Source organism: Manihot esculenta, chromosome 11 (assembly GCF_001659605.2).
Source record: "Manihot esculenta cultivar AM560-2 chromosome 11, M.esculenta_v8, whole genome shotgun sequence".
Classification (NCBI taxonomy): domain Eukaryota; kingdom Viridiplantae; phylum Streptophyta; class Magnoliopsida; order Malpighiales; family Euphorbiaceae; genus Manihot; species Manihot esculenta.
The window spans coordinates 25,617,392-25,638,112 of record NC_035171.2 but is presented as its reverse complement, the minus strand read 5'-3'; the positions used below and the strand labels follow the sequence as shown (position 1 = coordinate 25,638,112).

The following is a 20,721-nucleotide window of genomic DNA, read 5'->3' as shown; positions in this document are numbered from 1 at the left end:
CCTCTTCAGATTTATAAAAGGTTCACACATGCAAAGAAAGAAAGGTACGCATGCCAAACAAGTCGTAAATGCAATTGAGAATTCCTAGTTGTTGTCTTGATAACGTGCTGCCTTATTCGGAGGATTCAGTTATTGTCATGATCTTCTATTTTTTAGTAGCTACTGCCATGATCTTTTATTTGTTAGTAGGGAAAAGGCTTTGTGTTTTTGCTTTGTGTTTCTTTCCACTTTCCTAATTGTAGAAGGTTAACTCTCTATGCTCATGCTAATAATTTTCCTTGTTTATCAGAAGAGGTTAACTCTTTCCTCTATATTTAAGTTCACAAATAATAAAGAAGACGTGATTAGATTTTACCACGGTCATTGAATACTCAACTCAAGAGATTCTCATGATCTCTTAATGAGGTTATACTATTACAAACACAGGTCAAAAAGAAAAATAAAGTCTCTCCACCCACTTCTATTGATTCTCTTATTCCACCATTTTGCTCCATAACTAGATCCATTACCTAAAATCCTATTAGAATCTTGATTACACAGTTTACGTTTACAGAGTACAAGAACTAGCAAATCATATTTATAGCTAATGGACAATTGTTCCCCATGTACAAAGTACAAGAGTTAACAAACTAAACAACTCTTAACAGCTACAACTCTCTTCCTGCCCATGCTGTAACTATTTCTAACGGAAATATTCCTTCACAATGGCTACAACGTTGATATGGCAGCAGCTTATCCCTTAGTTTTTTTTTTCTCGACTACACAATGCTTCATTAAACGCCGATGAACCATTTAATTCACTTCCTTCAGCAACTCTTCCTACTCTAATTATTATGATATTGTACAAGTTCCTGCAATAAAGAAGCAAAGAATTATCAACATTGGTCAAGTAGAAAAGAACAGTGGGGGCATGGACCAAGTCTATTCAATAACAAATCCAAAATGATAGACATTATATTATCATCAGAGCAAATTCTCATTAGTCGATTACACATTCTTTAGAAATCCTAGATGCAGGAGCTACAGTGTATTCTAGGATGAAATTCAGGTACTTTTTGTATTTGACTTTATTGCAAGGTTAGAGTTAGGAGTTGGGTTTTTTCACTATATAGAAATCTTGTCAAGGATTCCTTAACGTTACAGTTTTTGGCATGCCATGAACATAGAGAGTTAACAGAATTTTGATTGTATTTTTCCTTTCTTGTGTTATTTAATTATTTAATTATTGCATGACGACAGTTAGCAACAAGAGTATAGAAGTTTAACAATGGAACTGAACTCACTGGTAGCTTTAAAGGCCCAGTTAATTCCACACCAGCACAGTTAGCGAGGGTTGCAACTAGCAATCCTGCAAAAACAAAGAAAGGGCTGAATATAGATGAATTAAATTATTAGCACTAGCAATAGAAGGATAAAAGGTATGAACATAGACCAAAAATTTTTAAAATCTTGCTTGGAAAATTCTAATCCTTTTCAAATGAGATAACATGTCATGAACCCTTTTGTCTAGCAAGCCACCTAATAGAAAACATGACAGAGTCTATATGCAAGTGAAAACATAGAACTCAACCTGCATGAAGGCCAGGAACACCATTGTATTTGATGTGTAGAACAATAATAACCCTTGATGCCTATGTCATGCAACTGTGAGTTTCCCGGGTCAATGGAACTACAAGAATGTCAACTGATACCTCCAAATGTTCGATGAATCAGCAACTCCAAGATGCAAAACACAAGAGTTGTGTGCTATGATTTTTATATATAATCTTTGTGATAACTGGTGAAGAAAAGAAAAATCTTTCAAAAACTGCCAAGTGGGTTCCTACTGTCTGGCAAGTCCACTCTGTATTCTCACATTGCAGGCAGGAATTTCTGTGGAATTCTCAAGTGGCTGTCATTTAAAATCATAGGGACACTCAGTTGTGGAATTTAATAACAATCATCAAGAGAAGAGAGTCTCTAGTTCTACCAAATCTCCACTTAGGTCTCAAGGAAGACAACATTTAATTGCTCCCATCCCAGTAATCAAAGAACTCGTCCTTCTGGCGCCGCAAATTTGATACACTTCCCTGGCCGCAGCCTTTCTCTACCTGCTTAAGTGCTTTTAGTGCAATTCCACAGCAATCATCTCTGTAGAAAAGGAGGTAAAATATGCAAAATTAGGAGTATCTCACAATGTCAAGAGAATTGGCATAAGAATTGCATACAGCATCTACTATGACTCCAAAGGGTTCTTACAACCTACAACAAGCTATTATTGAAAATTCTCATCCAAATCTAGCTTAGCAAAAGTAATTACTTATATATGAAATTTCGATGGAACCTGGAGTATGTATTTGTTTCAAATTAAAAAGAAGAGGGTAAGGGAATTATTAGCAAATCTGGAAAAAGGGACCATTTTGTTGACTAAATCAATCCTTGTGGACTAAATGATTTCTCATAAAAAAACAGGGATTGACCCATGATTTTTTTCGCATACCTTAAAGAATAGTTACCCATGATCTTAAAAAAGGGGACTTGAGAACATGAGTTACATGGTGATATCTTAACTAAACTGTGAGCTTATATGAGGAGAAAATGGGTACAGAAAGTCTAGCTCCAAGCAATCACAGAAAGCAATAAGATCATAGAAGAAAAATAGATGATAATATCTCATATCTAATGAAAGTACATCAAAATACCTGTGTACTATGGTCTGCCAATCAGTTCCACCATCCTTATTTTTTTTGTCATGGATGAAATTGCTCGCATTATGGTAGGCTTTATTTAATGTCCTACTTTGTGAAGCCATTTCCATCATCCTCTCAGCAAGTTCATCTGCCTCACGCTTATTTCCTATTTTACTGAAGCCATCAATTACTGGCATGAATGATGCAGGATCAAAATGATATCCAGTAGCAATTAACCTGCGTATAACATCACTGGCAGCTTCCAACTTGTCATATTTACATAGTCTGTCAATGAGGTCTTTGTAGAGGAAGTTTCCTAAATTAAAATGTTTATCTAAGGCAGTTTCAAGAAGGTCTTTAGCTTCAGAAACATATCCTCCAACAAGTAGCTCATTGAACATTAAACTATACAGAACTTCTTTATGGCCATATATGTTCAGTGCAATCTCAAATATCTCCTGGGCAGCCGTAAAATCACAAGCCTTGCAGAAAGCTCTAATTAATATTCTGAAGGAAGAAATATTATGGGGAATGCCCTTTTGCAGCATCTCATCCAAAACAGAAGGAGCATCCTTAATTCTCCCTCCTTCACAGAGACAGTTAAGCACATTGTTATATGTATAGACATTAGGAGAAATTCCTTTTTCTTTCATTTCATCAAGGAGTCCATATATTTCAAATATTTGGTTTTTACTTCCTAAGCCCAGGATCAATGAATTATAAGTTTGCAGCGTCTTGCTGCAACCTTTTTTCTCCATGTCCTTGAGTACTCGAAATGCAGATGATATCTTTCCCTCTCTGCACAAGCTATGAATAAAAGTATCATAAATTGCTGAATCAGGCTGCAAGCTTTTGCCCATCATCTCAATGAACTTCTTTTTAGCTTCATCCAGCCTTCCAGCCTTGCATAAACCACTAATTATGGTTGAATATGTAATCAAATCAGGTATACATTTCTTCCTGCTGTTACTACTATCAACTAAGCCTATAAATGAGTTCCCTAGATTACCAAGAGCTGCACTACCATGAATCCACATCCCACTTACAATTTCAATTGCCTTGTCCAATTGCCCATTGTTGCAAAGACCATCAATTACAATATTGCAGGTAACTGTATCCACGCCATAACCCTTCTCATTCATCTTCTGTAGCAACTCCTCTGCCTCTGATATTCTGCCCTCCTTCCATAAACTGTGCAGCAAAATGTTACAAGTATATGTATTTGGAGAACAATTATTTCTAATCATATCATGCAGAATATTTTTAGCTTCAAACACCTTCCCCTTACGACAGTAACCATGAAGTAAAGTGCTATAAGTTACTGCATCTGGTGAAATACCATTATGTATCATTAAATACATAAGCATTCTTGCATCAGAAAGCATTCCACTCTTGCATAATCCATCCATAACAATATTATAAGAATATATATCAGGCTCTAAGCCAACACCCAGCATCTCTTTTAGAACTGACTGAGCGTCCAATAGCTTCCCATTCCTGACCAAACCTAACAACCAAATATTATAACTCTCTAAATTCATCAAGTTATTATTTCTTTTCATAGCCTCAACCAGAGTCTTGGCTTCCTCCAACATTCCTTCTTTACAGAATCCCATAAGCACTAAATTATACGTTATGACATTAGGCCTAGGAAGCCCCAACTCTTCATCAATTTGCATATCTCTAAAAATTCTTGAAGCTTCTAGAATCTTCCCTTCACTACAAAGCGCCGATATCCTAGAATTGAAAGTAGATACATCCGGAGATAAACCATCTTCTCTCATCCTGTCCACCAATTCTTCAGCAGCACTAATTTTACCTTCCCTACAGAAACTGGAAATCAAGGTATTATAGACAATCCTATTTGGCAAAAGACCCGAACTCCTCATTTCATTTAAGAATTCCAATCCTTTGCTAGCAAGCCCCGCCCTACAATATCCACGAACCAAAATGCCGAAACTGAATTCATTCGGTTTACAACCTTTCTCAGGCATTTTGTCGAACAATTCCCTTGCATCATCCAGACGACCACTATCACACAGCAACCCAATCAAAATATTAAAAGTATAAGTCTCCGGAGATACACCTGCAACAGCCATATCTTTATACAACCAAGACACAAAATCCACACGATTCTCTCTGATGCACGATCTCAAGAGAACATTATACAGAAATATAGAAGGCGGCTTTTCTGGGAATCGTAACCGCAAGGACTTAAAATGTGAAATGGCCTTATCGAAGAGACACGATTTAGCTAAAATGCTAACAAGGGATTCGAGAGAAGGATCCAGGTTTTCGAGCAATGGCGAGTTAAGAAGTAGTTGATGAAGATGATCGAGTTCTTTAAGCATTTTTGCGCGAATGAGGATACGGGCAATGATGGGTACTGATTGGCGAAGGTGGATTGGTGAGATGGGCAGTGACAGAATGCGCTTGAAAAGGTGCCATGCTAGCCTTGGATCGTGGGTGTTTTTGAGCAGAGCTTTTGTGAGTTTGGTTGTTGGCTCCATTTTTAACTTCTGAATATTTTTCAAGTTGCCGAGCGTATATTTTCAGCTAACCACAACCTTTTGCATCAGGATGCCCCCTTGTTCGATTTGAACCGGAATTACAAGTAGGAGGAGAGGAACATAAGAAAAAGGAAATAGGCTGTAATTTGTAAAAGTGTAAACTACAATTTAATCTCCATAGTCTAGTGAAATCTTCAGTTTAATTTCTGTAATTTTTAATTTAATTCTTTAGGCATTCTGTAAAAAGAAAAATTATGAAGTTAACTTATTATAACCTCAGCCAAAAGTACTAAATAGATTAATATTTAAAATTAAAAGAATTAAATTATAGATATATTTAAAATTATAGAGACAAAATAATATAAATATTTTAAATTTTATAGAATATAAGTGACGTTTTAGTTGAGTAATTTTAAAATATAAATATACCAGTAAATTTTTTCAAAAATTCAAAAACTTTATAGTAATTTACCCATTAATTTTTAAATATTATAATTATTTATAAATAATTCCTATACTTTTTCAACTGAATTTCTTACTATCATAATTATTTATGAATAAACTCTTTTATTTTTTAGTTGATATTTAAATATTATAATTATTTATAAAAATATAAAAATTTAATTAATAAATAATTATAATATTTTAGAAGTAATTCGTAGAAATTATTTTAAAAAAATATAAGGATTTATTTCTAAGTAATTATAATATTTAGATCTGATAAAAAATTGATTAAACTCTATCAATAATTTTAATCAATATCGTTTGTTTAAGACGATACAATACAATATAAGAGAAACGATAGGTTAGAAACCAAAAATTTTTATTAAAATTTTTTAAAAATTGAAAAGTGAATCTCAAATAGTCAAGAAAAACTATTTATAATAAAAAAAATCCTAATATACAAAATTATAAAAATATTTAAAAAAAATTAAAATGTAAAATTGACCTCCTAAACGGTAGAATTTTCGCCTCAAACTTTTGTGACCAGCCTGCAACTCTCGTCACATTTTTAAAAGTCGTGCGTTTCGAAATTTTCTTTCCGAAAAGCTATCATGGGTCTTTATCGAACGTTGGCAACAAAAGTTAGATTTGATCCAAATCTACCCTAGAGTTCAAAACTAGTTGTTTCGTGTCATTTCTTTCCACTTGTAAAGAATTCGGTCTCGAGTTGTCATCAGTAAGATACTACTGAAATAGATTCACCACATTAAACGTCTTGAAAATTTTCATCTCATTTGAGTGATAAAAAACATAGGCATTATCATTAATCTTTTGAATGATCCAAAATGGACCAATATTCTTGGAGTCAAATTTTTTATGTCCTCCACCATGTTTCTTGCGTAAATACATCATAACTTGGTCACCAACATTGAAAGACTTGAAACGCCTGTAGATTTATATTTATCATTGGCTTCTATAAAGCGGAGATATTTTGATGTTTGATATCGGTATCTTAGGATTACACACGTCCGTTGACCAACGACAAGGGCCTTTCTTCCTGTTCTTCTTTTTGTTGTTTGTTGCATGCATACTCTGACTAATTTCATTAATTTAATTAACGAATTAAGCATATTAATAAATTAATCAAATTAATAATGCTTGCTTAAGAGTAGTTCTATTATGCGTGAGGTTATAAATTTATAATTAATAGAAACATCTTTAAAAAATGACAATATCGACATTGATATTCATAGAAACATCTTTGAAAAATTAACGTCTAAATGCTCCTTAAAAAAAAGTAGAGTTTAATCTATTTCTTCGTAAATGATAGTTTTACAGTAAAAGGCTATAAAACTGCACCAATCACTCAGATCAGATCAGATCAGATCAGCTCAGCTGAGATGATGCAGATGCTGTCTCATCCCCTTGTTTTTCAATTCGTACATGTATCGATGGTGGCCCGAATAAGCTCAGTATCACCTGCGAGCCAAAATGCAAGGCAAATAAACGCGTAAGGGAACTAGTATGAGCTATCACTTTAGCATCCAGATTAAAGTTAGAAGTTTACGCTATTTGTCTCGATTATAGCCAATGACTAATGGACAATTATGATAATCAACCACCCTAAATAGATTTTGTACTTTGGTGAGTTGGATGAACTTTGTTATAATTGCATCCCATTTCAAAGGTTTAACTCTTTATTTAAAATTAAAAAGTTTAGATATAATGGATCGAGAAATGATTAAATATTCCAACTTTGAAGTTCAATTGGCCTAAGGTCACAACTTTTTTTCATAATAACACAGAAGCATCAATACAGGAAAGAACCAAGAGATTGCAGTCGAACAATGGTTATTGTAAACCGGGGTATATCAGTTAACTTACTGGTAGAAAGATTAGCCCATGCAAGAAACCAATAATGACCAGTGCCAGGTACATTTGGAAGTAATAAACCTGCAAAACCCCAAAGCCATTTTTACATCTCTGATCCAGTTAAAGCTAGTCAAGGGTTAAAGAAAAGGGGCAGAGACCACAAAAATTTCAGATCTTGAGAGGGAAAGGACAATGACTCCGACAAGCTTCGTGAGAGTAATTCCACTGCAAAAAGAAGCGGCAAAAGACAATATTATCAGCAAGTGCTTCAATGGCCAGAGTAAATCTGAAAATAATCAGGCACAAACATGGGCTTTAACAAGGATCTTAAAAGCAATGGTGCACAAAAGAATGCTCAAATTCAAGTTTATGGTTAATCTTCTTCTAGTAGAAGACATACTACTAAAACTGATTACACAGCAGCCACGTCCCTACTCCACAATTCAATTGCGAAAATTAAAATGTAAGCAGCAAACCTGAAGACAGAAGCTCCCATGGTACTCAAGGCCTCCTTAGCCCTATGGCTCCTATTACCATGACTTACCTGTAAGGAACAGCACAAGATTGTGGAATATTGGCAAATTATGGGAGATTATCAACAGGAAATAGATCATCTGATGACATGTCAAGGAGAGTTAAGTGTTGAATTGGGGATGCAGTGACCAATTGCATGTAAATGTAATACATCTATAATGATCATTACTTCGCAAAAAGCATAAATATTCAGGGAAAAAAAAAAAGGAAAAGAAAAGAAGCCAGACAAAACTCTTTAACAATCGTGAACTGTGCAGCCATATGCCCCAGTTATAGCTGTGCTACCTTGTCCAAGCCTTCTAGAGAAGAATTTTGAAGCAAAGAAAAGCCTTTAAGTTAATACAACTGAAGTGATACTAACCAAGAAAGCATGTGCAATATGCACACAAAATTCAACAGCAATTCCGATTGACATTATAAGGTTTACGACGGAGACAGCATTTAGTTGAATATCCAGAAGTGCCATCATACCCTGCAGCGTTAAACATAAAAAGTAAATATCCTTGCAAACATACAATTGAAATTGATGAAGAGCAACATGTGATGTTGTGCAAAGTCAACATGTGTACTGTATATGCATTCCTTTTTAGGCTAATTAAATAATTCAATAACGGGAAAATATATATATATATATATATATACACGCATGTACATATAGAGAGACAACAAACACACAGATCAAATCATTATGAATTGCAAGAATTTCTTCTCCCATGGTATAAGAAGAAAATTATGCATATAGTCTCTTTAATGTGTCTTCTGATTATTCTTGTCTTCAGAAAGGTGAAAGTGTTTCTCTTCGACTTTTTCTGTTATCTTGTATTTGCAGAGATCACATTATTTGAATCTGCTCCATTTTCCTCCCTCATTCATTGATGAAAGTTGGGAGAAAGAAGATGGTCTCTTCGCATACAGTGTAACATAAATATAGATGATCTTCTGCCATACTGTCATACAAATATCTAGTTCTCACTTCTCAGAACTTTAAGAACCCTCCTGGTCTATCTACCCTAGCAACTTCGATCTTCTAGCATTCATGTTTGCTATTGAAGATTGGATACTCTTCCCACCACTGATCATGATTCTAACTTAGATCTCCCCATTGCTCTTAGCAAAAGAAAAATTGTGAAAGGAGTTATGGTGATAGCACGGGACATAAAATTTGAAATTTTATACACTATTGCATGGGTGTTCGGACATGGTTGCTGCGGTGGCAAAACAGGCTTGGACACACAAGTGAGAAGGGGATGAAGATGCTAGTTTCGAAGGGGTATCTGTATGGGTGGATTTCTGTTGATATGGGTCTATGTGAGAGTTGTATTCTGAAAAAGTAGAAACGAATCAGTTTCACAAAGGCTACCAGAGAACCAAAGGCAAAACGCTTAGAATTAGTACATATGACTAGTGTGGGGGCCATTCCCAGTTTCTTCTCTTGTTGGTTTGAAGTACTATATTACCTTCATTGATGACTTAAGTAGGAAGGTATGGGTTTACTTTCTAAAATACAAATCAGATGTGTTTGCCACTTTTAAGATGTGGAAAGCTAAAGTTGAAAATCGTGCTGAGTTGAAGATATATGCCTAAGGTCTGATAATGGAGGAGAGTATGATTATACAGAATTCAAAGAGTTCTGTGCTGATGAGGGAACCAAGTGCACTAGGACAATTCCTAGTAAAGCAAGACAGAATAGGATTCCTGAAAGGATGAACAGAATGTTGAATGAGCGAACAAGAAGCATGAGGCTACATGCTGGGTTGCCAAATATGTTTTGGGCAGATGCAATGAGCACAACTACATATTTGATAGAGGAGCTTCAGTTCCTTTGGGTTTCAAGATCCCAATGGGTAAAGAGGTTAAGTTTACTCACCTGCGGACTTTTAAGTGTGCTGCTTATGTTCACATTGATATAGAAAAGAGAGACAAACTTGATACAAAGGTTTTGAAGTGTTACTTTATTGGGTATGGTTCGGCTTAGTGTGGGTACAGATTTTGGGATGGCAAAAACAGGAAGATTTTGAGACACTATGATGTGACATTTGATGGAATGTCCTGTATAAAGACAAGTCTGAGGTGCAATCTGAAGATGCAAAAGAGGACCTTCAGTTCCTTTGGGTTGCAAAAGATGCTGGGCTGCCAAATATATTTTGGGCAGATGTAGTGTGCACAACAACATATTTGATAAATAGAGGACCTTCAGTTCCTTTGGATTTCAAGATCCAAGAAGTTTGGTCGGGTAAAGAAGTCAAGTTTACTCACCTGCGGACTTTTGAGTGTGCTGCTTATTTTCACATTGATCCAGAGAAGAGAGACAAACTTGATGTAAAGGCTTTGAAATGTTACTTTATTGGGTATGGTTTGAATCAGTTTGGGTACATATTTTGGGATGACAATAACAGAAAGATTTTAAGACACTGTGATGTGACATTTGATGAGAATATCCTCTATGAGGACAAGTCTGGGGTGTGATCTGAAGATGCAAAAGAAGTGGGAGCTGAGATTGAGTTGCAAGAAATTTCAGCTAGTGATGTTGCAATAAGACCACAGGAGAATTCAGAAAACACTGTTGCAGAACCAGAATAATAGCTAATCACACCTGCACTGGTGTTGAGGAGATCTACCAAGGCTACCAAATCACCATAAAAGTATTCACCTTCCTTATATTATTTGCTGTTGACTGATTGAGGGGAACCGGAATCCTTTAGAGGCTTTGCAAGTGAAGGATTCAATCGAGTGGGAGCAAGCCATGGATGGTGAGAAATGGTCACTTGAGAAGAATGACACTTGGTAATTAACTGAATTGTCTGCAGGAAAGAAAGCTTTGTTGAATAAGTGGGTTTACAGAATCAAGAATGAAACTTATGGTAAAGCTAAGTTCAAGGCTTAATTGGTGGTTAAGGGGTATTCACAAAGAAAATGTATTGATTACACTGAAATATTCTCTCCGTAGTGAAGCTAACCACAATCAAAATTTTGCCGAGTATTATTGGAGCAGAGAACTTGCAACTTGAACATATAGATGTAAAAATAATATTTTTACATGAAAATCTGGAGAAAGAGATTTACATGTAGCAACCACAGGTATATGAGGTTTCTGATAAGGAACACATGGTGTGCAAGCTTAAGAGGAGTTTGTATGAGTTGAAGCAAGCTCCAAGACAGTGGTATAAGAAGTTTGATTCTTTTTTGTGTAAAAATGGTTTTCAAACGAGTGAAAAGGATCAGTGTTGTTATATTAAGAAGTCTACTAACTTTTTTGTTATTTTACTCTTGTATGTGAATGATATGTTAATTGCAGGGTCAAGTATGGAGGAAATCAATAATCTTAAGGGGAGACTGTCATTAGAGTTTGAAATAAAAGATTTGGGTGCAGCAAAGTAGATTCTAGGCATGAGGATTTTCCGGGACAGGTCTGTTGAAATTCTAAATTTGTCCCAGGAGCAATTTGTCCAGGTTCAGAATTGATGATGCCAAGCCGAGGACCACGCCTTTGGCTAACTATCTCAAATTGTCAAAGCAACAATCACCCAAGACAACCATGAAACGTGATCACATGGCAAAAGTACCTTTACACTTCTGCAGTTGAGAGTATGATGTATGCTATCGTCTACATTAGACCTGATATAGCACATGCAGTAAGAGCTGAACAGATATATGTCAGTTCCAAGGAAAGCGCATTGGGAAGCTGTGAAGTGGCTTCTGAGATACTTAAAAGGAATAGCTAATACATCACTTTGTTATGGGAATAGCAAGGTAGTATTAGAGGATTTTGTTGATGCTGATCTTAGTGGAGATGTGGATACAAGCAAAAGCACATCTGAGTATGTCTATACTATAAAAGGGACAGATAGGACAGTAGTGAGCTAGATGTCTAAACTTCAGAAGTGTGTTTCTATATCATCTACAGAGAGTGAATATGTGGCAATTGCTGAAACTGGTAAGGAGATGATATATTTGACTGATTACTTGGAAGAGTTGGGCAAGAAGTATCTTGACAAGATTCTTTACGATAATAGCCAGAGTGTCATACAGTTGGTGAAAAATCTAGTGTATCACTTCAAAACAAAATACATCCGACATAAATATCATTTCACTCGTAGTCTGATGGAAAAGGTGAGATGTGTCTTGTTAATTTTGGGCCAGGCCTAACTCACCCCAAAAGCTAACTCAAGGGGGAGGAGTGCCTATAACCCATATAAAGGGCACATTACCCCTTTCCACAACCGATGTGGGATTCAACACGCACCCCTCATGCCCATAATTTTTACTGGTGCGTGGCACATTTATGGGGCGCCTAACATCGGATGGGAAGGCTCTGATACCATGTTAAATTTGGGCCAGGCCTAACTCACCCCAAAAGCTAGCTCAAGAGGGAGGAGTGTCTATAACCCATATAAGGGGCACATTACCCCTTTCCACAACCGATGTGGGATTCAACATGTCTGAAGAAAATTGAAGGTACTAAGAATCCAGCAGACATGTTGACTAAAGGAGTTGATGCTGGAAAGCTGGGCTGTGCGAGGCCTTAGTTGGTCTTCTACGTTAGTGTGAAATATGTTTGCAACTTGGTGTTTTTTGTTGGATACATTGGCATGGAGAATGAAGATGGCTGGGTTGACTAGATTAGTCTCCAAGTGGAAAAATTGTTAAGACATGGAGCCTAATACTATATTATGGACTGTCCCAAAAGTGGGGATTCCGGGGCTCCCGAGGCTAATTTTTTTTAGAGCTATTTTGTCATTTTGTATTTTCCTTGAATGTATAAATACGTAATATTCTCCTAATGTATTTTGTTTGAAAAATAAAAAAACCCTAACTGCACGTAGCCAAATTGATCAATCACATTAAATTTGTGTTTTGATTTCTTTTCGTGCTTATTCTTTGAATTGTGTGATTATTCGATTCTTAATAGCCTTGTCTCATCTTTTGACTCCTATGATCATTTGTCTCCTTTCATTGTTTTATTTCTCTATAGAATCTATTCCATTCTTAACATGGTTGTTGAGTCATTGTCCCATCTAGGATGCTGCTATAGAAGAGGAAATGTGACCCTAGATGGTAATGGTACTAAAGAACCGGTGTTTTTGCCTATAGATAAGAAAACTATTAGCTGTAAATGAATATTTGCAATAAAGAACAAAATAAATGGTATTCTCACTCGTTTAAAAGCCTGAATTATGGCCAAAGAATATGCTCAGAGTTATGCAATTGATTATTCTGACTCATGCTCTCCTGCGACCAAACTTACGTTTACTTATTCATTTCTCTAGATGCTACCTATGACTAGCCTTTCTACACCTGAATGCCAAAGAATATTTTCCTTCATGGTGGTCTACTTAATTTTGTTGCTCACGAGGAGTTGGATAAAGTTTACAAGATTGAAAATTCCCTTTATGGCTTGAAAGGGAAGCCTCAAGCTTTATTGGGAGATTTAGTGAGGCAAATAGGAGTTTAGCATGAAAAAAAGTATGTGATCTATGTTGTCGTTATGAGAATGGCCTAATCTTGATAGTAATGCATGTGGATGATACTGTAATCATTGGAAGTGATCTTGCAAGTATCTCTTCTCTCAAAGAGGGCTTTCTCCAAGCCTAGATTCAAACAAAACATTTGGATTTGCTAATTACTTCTTGGGCGCTGAAATTATAAGATGTAAGGAAAAACACTTCTTATCTCAAAGGAAGCATATTATTAATTTGTACATGAAAATTAGGTGCTAAGAAGAAATTCTTCCTCGCATGAAATGATTAGGAGAACAGAGTATTTTTTTGTTACTGAAATAAACACACACAACACACATCCACACATGTTTAGATCCATACCATTAAATCGGCAACAATCATCAGCAAAACAAGTAGAATGATAGCAGAACTCCAAAAACTGCATTCAAAGGCAGGAGCAGCCAAATTAAAAATGAGTTGCTTAAGGATAACAATGGTGCCTTGAACAGTGAAAGTATACAGAAGGGCTAGAAAATGAATTCAAACCTGGAAGTGATAAGCAGGCAGACAATAAATATAGCACCTGCAAGGTATTAAATGACAAACCCAAATAATAAATACAGCAGCCACTACCTCCAAATCACAGTATCACATACTCGCCAAAAGAAAAGTAGGCAAAGAAAGACGGTCAATTTAAAGCTAAAAAATTCAAAAAGGAAATCAATAGTAGAAATGCAAAAAGGACAGTATCCCAACATAAAGAGAGGTAGGTCAAGAGAAAGGGAGATCTGAAGCAAATAATAATGCGAAAAATTATAACAACTCTATAATTGCAAGGGCCAAATATTTGTATAAATAGATGAAAAGGAAAATTTGTCCCGAAAAGTACAAATTTTTAACAAGATACGAATCTCTTGCCAAGCAGGAAGGCAGCTTAAACCAAAAAGAGAAAGCAACCCTTTCACAAAAGCCATAGAAGCCGTTCATGAACCAATATTACAAAACTACAGATATTAGCTGTGCATACTAGTATAATTAACAAATTACCACGAGAGTCTCACTTCAATTATAACCGAACCAGAACACCAAATGGACATTATCTTCTTACAATAAAATGCAGTGCAATAATGTGAAATAGAATAAACAAATGTTAGTTGGATTCTATAATATTGCGAAGACAGAAAACAAAGGAAATATTGACTTCCCCCTCAAGCTATGGGATGTATACGTACACAATTTCAAAACCCTGTAAAGGAAAAAGTACAAAATTAAGGAAATGCCTTAATTGTAGGCTCCCAATCAAGGAAAAAATACACAAGTTAGAGATGTATAGAAACACAATTTAGGGAAAAAAGTTTGCTAAATTGGATCCCAATCAACTGGCCCCATGTCTACTGAGTCCTTCAACTTCTTGATTTGGGCTTAAGAGTGTAATGCCATAAACTAAAACGCAAGTAGACATTTTGTTAAAATAGTTAAACGGAAACCGTGTGGTAATTAAAGCCCAGGTCTGAATCTTATTTTTCTCATTTTACTTGTTTCCACCTTGAAAATAAAAGCACTCCATTTTTTTTTTTTTTACAGCGTAGACTATTCTTTAATACCAAGTAAAAATAAATTATTTCTCAAAAACTAAAAACTCACTCTGTTGCACCAAATGAACAAGTTGGAATGTCCAACAGAATACAATTTCAATTGACAGCTTAATAGAATAGTTTGTTCAAAAAGTTCAAGGGCCTAATAATGTTTTTGCTCCAATAAATAATCATTTTATACACAAAGCGAGAGAGGGAGACAGAATTTTTTGGAGAGTGTATTAATAAAACAGGAAATGAAGATCTAAATTATGAATAACAGTTTATAATACTAACCAAGGGCTATAGCAATATTGATCAAAGCTATCCTCCAAATATCCAGATATTGCTCAAAGAAGATGTAGAACACAGAATATGGAAAGATGTCAATCTGCGGCAAACAAGTAATGACAATGAGCTTTTATTCAGTTTCATTACCTAACCTAAAGAAAGAAAGATAAGTACATACAGAATCAAACAATTATATTTGCAGCACAAAAGTAAAGAGAATGTGGAAAAAGCTGCAGGAAAATAATGCAGGGAGCAGGTTAAGCAGGAAAGCATTGAGCCAAGAGTCTAGGGATCCTACTAGAGTAGCTCATCTGAAACTGAAGACATGGACATGTTATTGCAACTCAAAACATCATCTCATCAACATCTTGTCAAGTATGGGTTTACAACCGTAAAGGAGTAATATTTGTTGTGTATATTACGATAGAGATTACAATATATTTATACATGAAAAACCTTATCTAAAAAGAAAAGAGAATTCTTTTATCAAGCCTATGATCATGCAATCCCTAAGATTACGCAACTAATATATGTATCAATATTTATTTCCTATAACACTCCCCTCAAGTTGAACTATAGATGTTAATCATGCCCAACTTGTTACATATATAATCAACTCGAGTCCTGAATATATCTCCTAATTATTTTCCACTTCTGATATGTCCTGTTAAGATTATCTTTTGTTGGACCTTTTCACGAACAAAATGACAATCAATCTCGATATGTTTGATCATCTCATAAAATACTGGAGGCAATGTGGATAACTGCTCAATTATTACGCCACAACTTAGTAGACACTGAATTTTTGAACCCAACCTCCTCCAACAGTTGACGCACCTACAAGACTTCATATATGGCTTGTGCCATGACTCAATATTTAGTTTCAGCACTAGAACGAAAGACCATATTTTGCTTCTTACTTCTCTGTGAGACCAAGTTACTACCCACAAAAATACAATATTTAGTGTCCGACCTTCTATCAACCTTCGACCCTGCCCAACCAATATCAGAAAAACATTCAATGTTTAAGTGCCCATGATTACCATAGAAGAGGCCTCGTCTTGGAGCCCTTTTCAAGTAGCAAAGAACTTGTCCCAGTGCATCCTATTGAGCAACAGTAGGAGAAGCTATAAATTGACTCACTACACTCGCTCAATACGCAATATCAGGACAAATCACCATCAAATAAATCAGTTTGCCAACTAATCTTCTATACATTTCAGGATTATCTACAAATGGCTCACTGTCTTCTGTGGTAAGTTGAAGATTAGAGGTCATTAGTGTACTATAAGGCTTAGCACCCAACTTTCCTGTTTCCATCAACAAATCAAGAACATATTTTCTTTGAGATAAGAAAATGCCTTTCTTACACCGCATAACTTCAATACCCAAAAAATATTTCAAGGAGTCCAAATCCTTCGTATAAAACTGTGTTTTGAGGAATTTTTTTAGAGATAGTAATGCCAGCAACATCACTTACTGTGATAACAATATCATCCACATATACTACAAGTAGAATTACTCCACTATTAGAATTTCTATAAAACACTGAGTGATCATACTTATTTATCTTCATTTCAAACTGTTGGACCACCTCACTAAACCTGCTGTGTTGAATCCCACATCGATTGTAGAAAGGCGTAATGTGCCTCTCATATGAGTTATAGGCACTCCTCCCCCTTGAGCTAGCTTTTGGGGTGAGTTAAGCCTATCCCAAATTTAACATAATATCAGAGCCTCCCCATCCGAGTTGGGCCTCCTATAAATATGTCACCCACCAGTAAAATTCTGGGCGTGAGGAGGGTGTGTTGAATCCCACATCGGTTGTGGAAAGGGGTAATGTGCCCCTTATATGGGTCATAGGCACTCCTCCCCCTTGAGCTAGCTTTTGGGGTGAGTTAGGCCTGACCCAAATTTAACACCCGCCAAAACCATGTCCGAGGACTTTGTTTCAAGCTATAGAGGGATTTTCGACAAACCTTGCCCAACTCCCCTAAAAAACAAAACCAGGTGGTTGCTCAATATAAACTTCCTCTTGAAGGTCACTATGGAGAAAAACATTTTTAATATCCACTTAATGCAAAGACCAATCATGTGTAGCTGCGAAGGAAATAAACAATCAAACATATACAATCTTGGCAACTAGAGAAAAGGTATCAAAATAGTCAACTCCATAAGTTTGAGTATTAACCCTTAATCACTGAACGGGCCTTGAGGCGAGCAATAGATCAGGATTTACTTTCGCCGCAAACACCCATTTACACCTAATAGTCCGCTTTTCTAGGGACAAAGACCAACTCCCAAATATCATTAGTGTTTAGAGCCATCATTTCTTCTCCCATAGCAGCACGCTAACCAGGATGGGATAAAGCCTCAATAACAATTTTGGGGACTGAAATGAAATTTAAAGCAGTGGCAAAACAATGAGAAAAAAAGAATAATTGACCATAAGAAATAAAAGACAAAATACAAGTATGTATACCTTTGCGAAGAGCAATGGACAAATCCAAGTCAAGCGGTGAAGGATCGGTGGGAGCAGGATCTACTAACGAAGAAGCTGATAGCTGAGCACAGTCAAAAGTCCTCTAGGCATTTGGAACAAACATGAAAAATGGGAGGGCGACCTGGCGCATGAGCGAGAGGTGCAAGAAGATTTTGAGGATGAGCCAAAGAGCGAACAGTGTACAGCAAGAGGTCATCTTCCTCTCCCGTGTATAAACAGATGATGGTGGAAAGAAATGAGTAGACTAAAAAAAAAGTTACATCAGCAAACACAAGGTACCAATTAAGATCAAGAGAAAAACAAGGATGTCTTTTTAAAGCTGAGACTAGCCAAGAAAGACACATTTGAGTGATTTGAGATCCAATTTAGTAATCTGTGGACGAACTTCACGAACAAAATAAGTACAACAAAAAATACATGGTTTAATAGGATATAAAGATTTGGTGGGAAACAAAATGTTACAAGGAATATTACAACAAAGGAGGGTATGCGATTGATTAAAAAAACAAGCAGTAGATACAACATCAGCCCAAAAGCGTTTAAGGACTTTCAGTTGGAATAAGAGAGCTCTGACTACTTCAAGAAGATATCGATTTTTTCACTCGGCAATCCCATTATGTGAAGGAGTGTCAACATAGGAAGACTGATGAAAAATCCCTTTTTGTGACAAATAAGATTGAAGTTCTCCATAAAAATATTATTTAGTATTATCACTTTGCAATATTCGAATAAAAATATTTAATTGAATTTGAATTTCAACATAGAAAGCACAAAAAAATAGAGAATAATTTTGAACAGCTCTTCATTAAAAATAACCAAGCAGTGCGAGAGAAATCATTAACAGAAATAACAAAGTACTTAAAGCCAGACTTAGACATAATAGGACAAGGACCTCAAACATCTGAATGTACTAACTCAAAGAGAGACGAAGCCCATTTATTGACTCCAGATGCTGTAGGTACACGATGATGTTTGGCAAATTGACACGACTCACAATTTAAAACAGATAAAGAGTGAAATTGTGGACATAACTTCTTCAAAGAAAAGGGAGAAGGTTGCCCCAACCGACAATAAACACAAAAGGAGTTAAACTCATAGAACATGCAAGAGATCTAGGTAGTTTCTGATCCAAGATGTAAAGACCCTCTGACTCACGCCCTCTATCAATAATCTGCTTCATTGAAAGATTCTGAAGAATACAATGATAAGAAAATAATGAAATATAACAATTTAGTGCACGAGTGAGTTTACTAATGGAAAGCAAATTAAAGAAAAACTTAGGAAGGATAACATAGATGATACAAAAAGAGGTGTTAAGTTGACATGCCCAAAACCCATGACAGAAGATTTAGAGCCACCAGCAATAGTAATATAAGAAGACAATGTATGAGACTTAAGATTGGACAAAAAGGTACAATTACTTGACATTTAGCACCAAAATCAATAACTCATTTTGAGGATGAAGACACAAGGCATGCAGTAGAGTTACTTGACTCAGCAATTGCAGTGACAGGAGAACTAAAGGATTTCAGAGATGCTTGGTATTGAGTGAATTGTGCATACTCATCTGCAAATATGAAAATTCCCTGATCAGAGGTCTCACCTGCCCTGTGCGCCATTTGTGAGCGCTAATTTTTATTCTAAAGTTTCAGGCATGTCTTCTTAGTGTGTCCAGGTTCATGGCAGTAATAACAAATGATTCCACCGGAGTCAGAAATAGGAACTGCTTCCCTAGGATGCTGAGATCCTCTACCACCGTTAAAACCTCCGTTGCTTCGACCTTTGTTATTCTGTCTGTCATTGTCATTGCGGCTAATAACGGCACTAGTGGTGTGTGAAGAAACTGGAGAGAGATTTATACGCAACACCCTAGTAAAAACATCATGTATCGATGATATTTCAGAGTCCGAAAGAATTTAAGATTTAGCTGTCTCAAAACTCTGGAGGGACACCTACAAGGAAGCTCATAATAACCATTTGCTCTAATTGAATTTGTTGAGTTTTCACATTTGTGCTAAAAGGCATCAAGCCATTAAGTTCCCCATACACTTTTAAAATCCATAAAATATGAGGTCAGAGTTCTATCCTGTTTCTCAACTCGATATAACGCCTAACACACATCATACATGCGAGAAATATTCCCTTTGCCAGAGTATAAAAACTCCAAATAATCCATCAATTTTTTAACAAATTTACAGTGAATAATAAAGCTGATTACCATATTATGAATGAAATTTCGGATATGCAAAAATAATCATCCCTCATCCAAACTTTTCTAGTGTCATTAGTTGGAGGATCCGTAGTAAGATGATCATCCATTTCGATACTTCGTAAATAAATACGGATAGTCTTACTCCAATCCAGAAAATTAGATCCATGTAATTTGTGTTCCATGATTTTAGCCATCACAGGAATTACACCAGCTATGCTGTTTTTATTTTCAGCCATGAGAACAATCCACCCAAAGCAATGGCAACAGAAGGCACAAGGAAAAAAAAGGGACGTGAAAGTACCAGAATGCGTGAACAGTACCCAAAAATGCAATCCAAACCAAAAACACCTCCACAAAACACCCTTTTGAGATACTTTCTGTAAATAGCCTAGATATGTAGTGATTGTATATAATTAGGGATATGATTATATGATATAATTGAAATATGATTAGGCTATAATTAGGGAATTAATTTATTTTCTTATCCAGTATGTATTCTTGTAAGTAGTATATATACCCCAATTGACTTGAAGGGAATCATCAAGCATTTTTCTCTCAAAGCTTCTTCTTTCCTCTTCTTTTTCATTATCGTTTTCATGGTATCAGAGCCAAGAAACTTGATTCAGTTGTGAGTGGCAGATCAACCACCTTGCTTTGGAGACTTTCTGGAAATC

General features: G+C 35.9%; 2 protein-coding genes across 3 annotated transcripts in view; both read right to left on the bottom strand.

Annotated features, from left to right (window-relative positions):
• Positions 1-363: 363 nt before the first annotated feature.
• On the bottom strand, positions 364-5,329 carry LOC110625731 (pentatricopeptide repeat-containing protein At2g17140). 2 transcript variants are annotated; one of them, XM_021771359.2, is made up of 5 exons: positions 2,682-5,329; positions 1,970-2,130; positions 1,571-1,891; positions 1,284-1,348; positions 364-851 (listed from the first exon to the last, which is right to left on the bottom strand). In XM_021771359.2, the coding sequence occupies exons 1-2, from the start codon at positions 5,177-5,179 to the stop codon at positions 2,004-2,006; spliced, it is 2,625 nt and encodes an 874-aa protein (XP_021627051.1). In that variant the 5' UTR covers positions 5,180-5,329; the 3' UTR covers positions 364-851; positions 1,284-1,348; positions 1,571-1,891; positions 1,970-2,003. The 2 variants fall into 2 exon arrangements, with proteins under 2 accessions (XP_021627051.1, XP_021627050.1); XM_021771358.2 differs by having other exon boundaries at positions 1,571-2,130.
• Positions 5,330-6,807: 1,478 nt separating this feature from the next.
• Positions 6,808-20,721, bottom strand: part of LOC110627097 (NPC intracellular cholesterol transporter 1-like) — a 78,293-nt gene continuing 64,379 nt past the window's right edge. The window contains exons 32-39 of the mRNA XM_043962152.1: positions 15,339-15,432; positions 14,014-14,050; positions 13,849-13,906; positions 8,391-8,501; positions 7,972-8,039; positions 7,654-7,720; positions 7,508-7,576; positions 6,808-7,102 (exon numbers count right to left, since the gene is read on the bottom strand). Of these exons, the coding sequence (XP_043818087.1) occupies positions 7,010-7,102; positions 7,508-7,576; positions 7,654-7,720; positions 7,972-8,039; positions 8,391-8,501; positions 13,849-13,906; positions 14,014-14,050; positions 15,339-15,432 (597 nt within the window). The 3' untranslated portion in view covers positions 6,808-7,009. The remainder of the gene's footprint in view (positions 7,103-7,507; positions 7,577-7,653; positions 7,721-7,971; positions 8,040-8,390; positions 8,502-13,848; positions 13,907-14,013; positions 14,051-15,338; positions 15,433-20,721) is intronic.

Coding starts and splice junctions, on each gene's coding strand:
- LOC110625731 (XM_021771358.2), bottom strand. CDS start 5,179: ATGGAGCCAACAACCAAACTCACAAAAGCTCTGCTCAAAAACACCCAC. Junction 2,131..2,681: donor TGGCAGACCATAGTACACAG/GTATTTTGATGT, acceptor CCTTTTCTACAG/AGATGATTGCTGTGGAATTG.